A 10,577-nucleotide genomic window follows, 5' to 3' on the forward strand; every position below is an offset into this window, starting at 1 on the left:
TCACCTTTTCTCCATTTTAAGTGATTGGTCTCTATATGGCTTTTCAGATTTTGGGAGATGATTTTTTTTTTTTTTTACATGTTTGCTTAAATAAAACTATCATTTGGCAAAGTCAGCTTTGGATTTTGGAAAATGATAGAGGGGATTGGGACTTGTATACCACCTTTTTGTAGTTTTATAACTACACTCAAAGCATTTTCCCTATCTATCCTGGTGGGTTCAGTCTATCTAATGTACCTGCGGCAGTGGAGGATTAAGTGACTTGCCCAGGGTCACAAGGAGTAGCGCGAGGTTTGAACCTACAACCTCAATGTAGCTCTAACCACTGTGCCACACTCTCCTCCCTATGCCAAAAGTTTAAAGGAAAACAAACCAATCAATCATGTATTTTTATATTTCCTATATGGAACATTTATAACCGGATAGTTGATTCCAAAAGTACTGCAACAGGTAGAATCTGGCTTTCATTGTGACTGCATGGACTGCAATACATGTAGCAACACCAGAGGCCAATGCACCATTGTTATATTTCCTAGCTGAAACAATATACTGTATATAGAATGAGGACCTACATCAAAAACAAATGTTTACCAAACCATAGCTACATTTAGCATGTGATTACAATATATGCATTAGCATTCTCAAAAATATTTGTGACAGTCATTTTAAGGCTGATGAGTGCAGACTGCAAACACCTTCACAGATGGTCATTTCAAGAACCCATCTGGAAGGTATTGCCCCACGAGTCTAGAGGTCTATAAACCCATAGCACATACTTGATTGTTCAAAGCAGCTACCTAGCCACTTTCTGGTCTTATTCTGAGGCTTTTCCTTTTTCCTCTTAGTGTATTGTATTTCTTATGTTTCAGATTTTTAGGAACAGAAAACATGTACCTATTATTCTGGCTGAAGAGAAGGAAGGACCACTTGATACTACTACCAACATTTCTGCCATGCCACACTCCAGCCCCCCCATTCCCCAAGGAAATAAGGAACATTATAGGCAGGGCCACATTTTGTGGACTTTCTCATGGTATCAGTTGTTTCACCAATAACCAGTCAATATTCTTGAACACTGTATACAAAATCTTAGAAGTTGGAATTTCCATACCATCTATGAATCATTGGTTGTATTTTACTTCCTAGGCAGCCCAAATAGAAAACGAATAATTGTTATTAAGACTGTACTGGCTGACACCTGTTGAAATTAGCTCAAGAATGTTTACTTGTATCTCTACTCCAGCCCAACCCCATTATCTCCCTAACTGATGGTGACCTGACTCCCTTGCCCTTACTGGGCTAATATTGTCCAGGGCCATGGAAAACATCTGGTGTTGCCTCCTGTCAAGCCATGTACTTCTATGGAGCTGTAAATTCCACTTTCCCCTGCTGAGCAGGCAGGCAGGCAGGAACCCCCATCATGGAATGGTACAGTCAAAAAGCAGGAAGTTTTTATTTTTATTTCTCTAAACTAAAGCTAAAAATTGTAAATTCCTCTATCTGGACCATGGCTGGGCAGTCAGGCAGGCAGGACTGTGGAACTCTGCTGCTAGCATTTACATCTACCAGAGTCTCTCCATCCTCCATCAGCTACAGCAGACACCATTTTATAACTGGATAAGCATGTTTCATGTATATATGTATAAGTATATAAACCTTTTTCTGTTAATTCCATCTCCATTACAGAAGCACTTCAAGAAACCCATCTATTCAGAAATGTGTCCCTTTTAAGATATCATTAGTGCCAAGATATATTTTTAAAAATCCTTTTGTAGGAGATAGGGATAATGAGAAAAAAAACATTTTATATCATCTGTGATACAAAGGATAATGTACGTTTTTGAGGAACACAGATTGCCTGCCCTTTGACAGCAATGCAAAACACATTAACACCTACTTTCAACATCTCAAGTTCTAGCTCCTCATCACTTTCAATGATGCATGTGGGTTCGTGTTCATTATCCATTCTATGGGAGTCCTGAAGAAAGTAAAGGAACAAATGTTTACCAAACCATAGCTCCATAAGATTTAAATACTCTCACTTCTATTTGCAGTGTAACTGCACCGTGGAGAACCAGCTTTGGGAGTTACACGGCATCGGGAGATGCCCCTGAGGTTGCCCCTGATGAAGGCTATGAAACGGGGCTCTATAGGGCAATCAGCTGGCACCCCATGTGAATGAAAAAACTGCGGTTTGCAGAATTAAGATAAGTTCCTGTTTTCTAGCAACTTTATCAAGGGTTTAAAACTGACAAGGCTAAATACTACAGGAGCCTCTCAAATGAATGTCATTTAGAAGCGTTATTCAATTATTTACTTTAATTTCTCTAAACAAGTTACATAGACACCAGGGTTTTGGGCTATGGCTAGTTTTTGCAATAAACACAGTTAAAAAGAAAAAGGATAATAAAAAAATGTTTTTTGTATTACAAATTACAGATTTTTAGATTAGCCCACAGGGCGTTTAAAGTGATGTGAGTGGGTAACGTCTGCTTGTGCACTTAGCGGTATTGAACCCTGGTGAACTTGGATAAATCTTTCTCATGAGTTCCTACCTACCGATTCAACACCCTTTATGTAATATTCTAACAATATCTCTTACAAGGAGTTCAGTTAGCCCAAAGCCCTAGAAGTGCTCGGAGAATAGAGAGCAGGTCTCAATTTGTTGTTCTAAGTCTTTTTGACCCCTCTCATCTGGAGTAAAGCTCTTACAGTTAGCAAAGGAACATAGACTATCACTTATAGACTCCCCTTCTTGCAGCTGTATCACTGTAAAGTCTGTACTTTTTACAAAGAGAAGTGAACAAATCTATAACTCAACGTTATAAATCTCATGGCCAATATAGGGTAATATACGTTTTTGAGGAACACAGATTGCCTGCCTTTTGAAAGCAAAGCAAAACACATTAAGAACACCTACTTTCAACATCTCAAGTTCTAGCTCCTCATCACTTTCCATAATGCATGTGAGTTCGTGTTCATTATCCATGCTACAGGAGTCCTGAAGAAAGCAAAGGAACATAGACCATCACTCATAGGCTCTCCTTCTTGCAGCTATAGCACTGTAAAGTCTGCACTTTTTACAAAGAGAAGTGAACAACTCTATAACCCAATGTTATAAATCTCATGGCCAATATTCAAAGAGAGTTATCCATTTGCTGGCAGGCTGCAATCTCGCTTATCCACAAAGTGTCAGTTATTATATGGATAAAATTATACCATTTATCTTGTGACTGACTATATTTTAATCTGTACAAAGGGGAGCATGAAGGCAGAGTTGGCCCCTTATCTGTTTAGAAACACTATTCAGCCACTATATGGATAAGTTATCCAGTTAATTCAGGCCTGCTGAACATTAAGTCTAAATTGAACAGTTATTGGCACCGTCATCACTTACATGTATATCCAGCAGCACTATCCCTTTAACTTAAACAATGGAACCAGTATTTAACTTTAAATGGTGTCCATCCCACCTAAGTACCAGGTGCCTCATTATTATCAACTATAGAACAAATTAACCTGCATATCTAGAAGATGACTTTTGCCAATAGCAGAAACTACTACTATCATCATTTCTATAGTGCTGCCACTCGCATGCAGAAACTGCCTCTGCTAATGGGTTAACAGGGCATGTAAGAATTGATTTGGTGAGGTCAATATTTAAAAGGGTTTAAACTGTGCAAGAGAAGCACCTGCCTAATTAAACTCTACTGAGCTGGCCAGCAGCCAATATTCAGTGGCTCTTAACCAGGTAGTGCTACTGAAAATCTCCACTAACTTGCCATTCCCTAACTAGTTAAGTTAATCCAGGGGGTGGGGGTGGGGAGGTGGAGCTTGAATGAAGCCACATCTTAACTGGCTAGTATCAATATTCAGTTTGCTAACCAGATAAAAAAGCACAGAAGAAAAGTTTATCCTAACTTCCCCCTCCCCCTTTTACAAAACCGCAAAAGCGGTTTTTAGCGCAAGCCAGTTCCTATGAGCGTTGAGAGCAGCACAAAACATTCAGTGTACCGGCCTGCACTAAAAAATGCTTTTGCGGTTTTGTAAAAGGGGGAGTTTATGTGCCAAGTTAACTGAGCACCAATCTGAATATCAGCCAGTGCCTGGTTAAATTCTGGGTCAGTGTACAAACTGTATCAGGATATTCAATGCCAGGAACTGTGGCAAGCCTCAGCACTTGAATATCTGAGATTAGGTCAGCCTGCAGCTTATAAGCCAACTACTGCCTTGGACTGAATATTATTCTCTGTGTGTCCTAAAGTGAAAGCATGCTAATCAAGTTTAAATAAATGATTTATGTGTGCATAGTTTTAGAACCACAAAACTTGATGAGATTAAATTAATTTCACATATGTCAGGTTCAGATTTAGGCAAAGGCATCCTTTCTCTAATGCCTATTTTGTTAGGAACCAGAGCATTTTCATTGCTGCAATGCCTACATGCAAGCCTGTCAAAGTAGGACCACATTAAATTCTTCCTGTGAACTTGACTGTTATTGCAAACAGGGCAGGCCCCAGAAAACAAGTGGTACAGACATTAAGGATTTATGTCAAAACTTTAGCAACTGATCAACTGCAGTCTTTTTGCTGTTTATTCACAGTCCAGACCACCAGTACCTAGCAGATCCCAAAAAGTAGATTTTATTTATTTGTTTATTTAGTCAGATTTCTTCTAGCCCATCCTCCCAGAAGAGCCCAGAACGGGTTACGAGTTTACATACACAGTAGAAGGTTTAGCAACAAGGTTACAACTTCATATACAGCAGATAAACAGAACAACTAATAAAAAGAATGAAGAGCACTAGTAGAAATTCCTATGTATCGGTACGTGTTTTGGGTACTGAACACAGTGGCATGGCAAACGATAGGCAACAAGGATGCAAATTCACATATAAGATATTCAGAAGAGCAGATTAAAAGGAAGAACAGCAGCAGAGGAATAATTCTTAGGAACTGTATGGAGAGATGAATACAAGATTTGGGGGCTGAGCACAGTAGCATGGCAACCGATAGGCCTTATAAGTAAAGCAGCTAGAATTATAAAACATTCAAAGTATAGGACAGTTTTTGGCATTTATGGTTTGGGTACATGTAGTAAGGAGATAAGATCTTGCTTAGTTTCGCACCGAGTGTGCGCCTCGAGACTTAGTTCTGCCTGTAAGTGAAGTGGAGGGCACATTCGGTGTGGCAGAATAATTTTTGGGGGGGTAGAAATAGAGGTTAGGGGGCTTGTTTGCAAGAGTCAGGTAAAAAGGTGGGTTTTTACTGCTTTCCTGAAGTTTAGTAAATCTGTCAGTGATCTAATGATTGGAAGGATTACATTCTATAATTTGGGTAGGAAGTATAAGTAGGAGTGTTTGTGAGCACTTTCTAGTAGGAGGGTTCGTGCCGGTGGGGTGGACAATCTTCTCTCAGCTTGTGATCACAGGGTTCGGTTGAGGATGTATATTGTTAGTTTTTTTGCCATGTAGGATGGGACCATTCTATTGAAGAATTTGAAAGCTAGTGTAAGAGCTTTAAAGATGCAACGTTTCCAAATGGGTAGCCAGTGAACAGCAGCCAGAGCTGGGGCGACTGAGTCGCGAATAGACAGGTTCTTCAAAAGGCGAACTGCTGCATTTTGTACACGTTGCATTCTTTGTAGGTTTGTTGCAGTAGTCCATGCGTGATAAGACATAGGCGTAGAGCAGTTGGGTGAATTATTCTTTGAGAAGTATGGACGAATTTTCCGTGCTGGTGCAGGTAGTACAAAGAGGTTGCTACTACCTGCGAGACATGGCTCGTTAGTGATAGATCTGCATCTAGGGTGATTCCAAGGCTGCGTACTTGACCCTTAGCTTTAAGAGTCGTATTATCCCAGGAGAATACTGGGCAAGGATGGGAGCAGTTTTTCTTGTGAATCCAAAGTAGTTCGGTTTTGGATGCATTAAGTTGGAGTTTGTTCGTTGTCATCCAGTCTTTGATTTCGGAAAGGCAGTCTTGTAGTTTTTTTATTTGAGTGTCCCGGTTCATATCTAGGGGGAGGTAGAGTTGAATATCATCTGCGAATGAGTGGATCTTGATGTTGTATTTTGAAACAATGTCAAGCACTGGACTAAGGTATAGGTTGAATAACAGTGCCTGTTGTTTAGGAATGAAGAGAACCAGCGTAAAGCCGTGCCACTGATGCCAATGTTGGTAAGTCTGGAGATGAGAAGAGTGTGGTCCATGGTATCAAAGGCAGCACTGGGGTCAAGGAGAACCAGCAGAGCATCTTCTCCCTGATCAAGGAATTTCCAACTATCATTAATAATGTCTAATAGGACTGTTTCAGTACCATGGGATTTCCTGAATCCCAATTGGTAGATTGATAGGGCTTTTTGGCTTTCTGCAAAGTCTTGTAATTGTTGTAAGATATAAATGGGGAGATTTGAGACTAGTCTGAAGTTGTTTGGTTGATCTGGGTCTGCATTCATTTTTTTTTAGGATAGGACAGACTACTGAGGTTTTCCAGGATGCAGGTACTTCTCTGGATGTAGTGACTTATAGGTTAGGGGAGAATTGAGTTTAGGAAGGCTTCTTTAGCAGACAGCAGTAGGTTAGCTGAAGAACTATAGAGTCGATGAGACAGGGGTTTAAGCTTGAATTAATGATGGCAGCCACCCCTACACCTTTTTTATCAGGGCAGAAGGACACTAGTGCTTGGTAGCTGGGGGGCATAGCACGCTTAATGTTGCGCCTTCATTGTCTTTTAACCATGTTTCTGTGATAAGGAGAATGTCCCACCGGTTACTGGTGGTAGCATCTTTATTGTTGACTGATCTGGCATTAATCATGGCAGTATGCGAGCTGGAGGACTTTTTCGTATGGTTGGAATTTTCCAGAGGTAGGTGTTCATAGTTTTCACTGTGTTCCTGTGGTAGTTTTTCCCTAGCTCTCCATATCTACCCTGTCCTATCACTGTTGGGATAGGGAATTTTAAAGAGGCTTATAACTAGGGGGGGGGTAGTATTATGTTCTGGTTTTGGGGTGGTTCTCGGGCATGGTGTTCTGCTTGGTCCTCCTTGCTCTGTCCAAAGGGCCATTTGGTGCAGCCCACCAGCAGAAGGACCCGCCTATTCGGCAGCCCTTTAAAGGGCTGGCAGGAAATGGCCGCTCTAGCAAAAAGGGGGCAGGGCTTCCCACCGAAGAAAGAAGTGGAGCTTTGCTGTTCTCGGTGCAGTGAGGGGAACAACTGGCCTCCCTTTCCCTCACTGTGCTGGAAGAAGCTTGCCACACGCTGGTTCAAAGCCCTTTACATGAGCTCATTTCTAGGGATAAGCAATGGTTTTTCTAAGTGTATACAAGGCTAATAAATTTTTATGTACATTACCTCTCGATTTCTTTTGCATGTTGAATAATCCCAACATTTTATCATGTGTCATCCTATTCTGAACTTTTTCAAACTCCACTATACCCTTTTTGAGATGGGGGAAACCATTATGGTATTAAATACTCAAAATGCAGTCACAACATAGACTTATATAGAAGTATAATGACATTATCAGTTAGCTCTCTATTCCTTTTTTAATAATCCCTAATATTCTATTTCAAGATACTGGCTGTAAGCTTCAACTTATGGTCTCCAAGATCTTTTTCTTGGCTAGTTGCTCAACTTAGAACCCAGCATTTTTTATCTGTAGTTGAGATTCACCTTCCATTGCAGACTGTGAGCCCACTAGGGACAGAGAAAGTACCTGCATATAATAAATGTTAGGATTACCATATGGCTCCAGAAAAAGGAGGACACATGAGACATCCAGGTTTTTACTTCCACTGAAAGCAATGGAAGTAAAACCGGATGACTCAATCTGTCCTCCGTTTTCTGGAGCTATATGGTAACCCTAATAAATGTAAATCACTTTGGTTGCCCACAGAAAGGCAGCACATCAAACCGGCTGGCGGACAGGAAACAGAGGGTTGGAGTAAAGGGCCATTACTCAGATTGGAAATGGGTCACGAGCGGAGTTCCACAGGGGTCGGTGCTGGGACCGCTTCTGTTCAATATATTTATAAATGACCTGGAGGCGGGAACAAAATGTGAGGTTATTAAATTTGCGGATGACACTAAACTATACAGCAGGGTCAAAACCATGGAGGACTGTGAAGATCTCCAAAAAGATCTGACAACGCTGGAAGAGTGGGCCAAAAAATGGCAAATGAGCTTCAACATAGGGAAATGCAAGGTCATGCATGTTGGGAAAAAAAACCCGATGTTCATTTACAAGATGGGGGGGGATCACCGCTAGGGTTGAGCAACCTTGAAAGAGACCTGGGAGTGATGGTAGACACAACATTGAAGGCGTCGGCGCAATCCGCCACAGCCTCAAGGAAAGCGAACAAAATGTTGGGTATCATTAAGAAAGGTATCACGACCAGGACGAAGGAAGTCATCCTGCCACTGTATCGTGCAATGGTGCGCCCGCACTTGGAGTACTGTGTCCAGTACTGGTCGCCGTACATCAAGAAGGACATGGCGGTACTTGAGAGAGTCCAGAGAAGAGCAACTAAGCTAATAAAGGGTATGGAGGACCTCTCATATACTGACAAACTGAAAAAGCTGGGGCTTTTCTCGCTGGAAAAGCGACGACTTAGAGGAGACATGATAGAAACCTTCAAGATCATGAAGGGCATAGAAAAAGTGGACAGGGACAGATTTTTCAAACTATGGGGAACCTCAAGTACAAGGGGGCACTCAGTGAAATTGAGAGGGGAAAGGTTTAGAACAAATGCCAGGAAGTTCTTTTTCACCCAGAGGGTGGTGGATACATGGAACACGCTACCGGAGGATGTGATAAGCAGAAGCACGCTACAGGGCTTCAAAGAAGGTCTGGACAGGTACCTGGAGGACAAAGGGATTGAGGGGTACAGATAAGCGTAGAGGTAAGGTTATAGGGATAGGATTAGAGGTAAATGGTAAAATTAGTCAGAGACCACTGTTCAGGCAGTGGGCCTGATGGGCCGCCGCGAGAGCAGACTGCTGGGCGAGATGGACCTCTGGTCTGCCTCAGCGGAGGCAACTTCTTATGTATGTTCTTATGTTCTTATCCTTTTCTTTGTGTGATCAATTTTCATGTGTCCACATTAAAATTTCATATACCATTTAGATGCCCAGTCTCATGGCTTTTACAAGATGTTTTTGCAGTTCCTTACAAATCCACAATTGTGTATCATTAGCAAATTTCTCCTCCAAGGTGGCATGGGGCCAACAGATTAGAGGTGGAACCACTTTACTATGTTCTGGAAGCTCTCTTCTATATTCCTATATCTACCTCAGCTCCCCCAAGTCTGCCACTCTAGCTTTGTTTGCATCAAGTGCATACACAAAACCTCTCACCAACTAGTAGATAATATTACATATAGCAACTCAATGCAAAACAGTAGATAGACCCCCATCTCATTGATGGACTACTGTCTGCATTTTAATGTTACTGAGTCATTAATTAATTATTCAAGGTTTCTAAGGGAGTGAAGTTGCTTAAGCTAATGTAAGTCCTTAAATGTAAAGTCCTTTAAATTTATTTGGTGTGTACACTGTATACTATGTTAAGTTTGTCAATGATCTACAAAGAGACAACATTAAATCTATTGGTGAAACAAAAGAGCAACACTGCTCTTATCTGAAGATCTATAACTCTTTTCTCAAAAATGTATTTCATGTCCTCTTAATTGGGATAAGATTATAAATCAAGCAATAGTTTTGGGGAGGGGGAGGTAAACATTAAAATAACCTGGCTTATTTTCTTTTTAAATAAATAAAAGAAAACATACCTGCAATCAATCTATACCTCAAGCACTCTTTTCTACTAAGCTTTAAATCATAAAATGCTAATGCATTTAGGATTAGGTTCTGAGAATATAGTGCTTAATTTCCGTGTATTGTATAAAGGCAAAAAGGATATAGAATGATGTGGCTGAGATTTGCCTGTCTGTGGGGTATATAATTTCAGTGCCAGTCCTTGGCAAAGGGGCACAAGGGGCACATGAAAACCAGGGCACTTGAGGGAGAGGTTCAGGGATGCAACTGCAGAAGGAAGCCACAGATGCACAATGGACAAATGGGCAAGGGGAAAGGGAAAGGATCACTAGATCTAAAGGGGGGGGTCTTTTGTATAAGATATTAACTTTTAATGTTAAAGAACTGCATTTACCCCAGGAACTGCATTTATTCAGGAAAGCTACTATACCAGAAAGGCAAAAGGGTTGCTCAGAAATGGGAAGTATTTCCAGATTTTCTTCAGCTCCAATACCTTGGGATGGATGAAGGCAGGAGTAGCCAATTTAACCAAGAAGGATTTTCCACTTAAAGTGGAGGATGTGCTACAGATAAAAGCATATCTTTCAGGACATCTCCAGGAATGGATGGCTTTCCTACAACTTCTTATTAAAAATATGGCATCCACTTACCCCTTACTTACAAAGAAATTTAATGGACAGCAAATGGGGAATGCCCTGCCAGAGACTATAAATGACAGATATTGTATATTTATACTTTTTAAACCTGGGAGAGATAACACTTGAGGTGGCTCTTACCACCCAATTTTGATATTAAATACA

At 40.9% G+C, this 10,577-nt stretch overlaps 1 protein-coding gene across 1 annotated transcript in view; it reads right to left on the reverse strand.

The window, feature by feature from the left end:
- The window catches only part of WRN (WRN RecQ like helicase), a 405,773-nt gene that overhangs the window by 273,196 nt on the left and 122,000 nt on the right, over positions 1-10,577 (reverse strand). Inside the window, exons 16-17 of the mRNA XM_033960777.1 lie at positions 2,921-3,001; positions 1,898-1,978 (exon numbers count right to left, since the gene is read on the reverse strand). Of these exons, the coding sequence (XP_033816668.1) occupies positions 1,898-1,978; positions 2,921-3,001 (162 nt within the window). The remainder of the gene's footprint in view (positions 1-1,897; positions 1,979-2,920; positions 3,002-10,577) is intronic.

The sequence above is a fragment of the Geotrypetes seraphini genome, chromosome 1 (assembly GCF_902459505.1).
Source record: "Geotrypetes seraphini chromosome 1, aGeoSer1.1, whole genome shotgun sequence".
In the NCBI taxonomy this organism is placed as follows: Eukaryota; Metazoa; Chordata; class Amphibia; order Gymnophiona; family Dermophiidae; genus Geotrypetes; species Geotrypetes seraphini.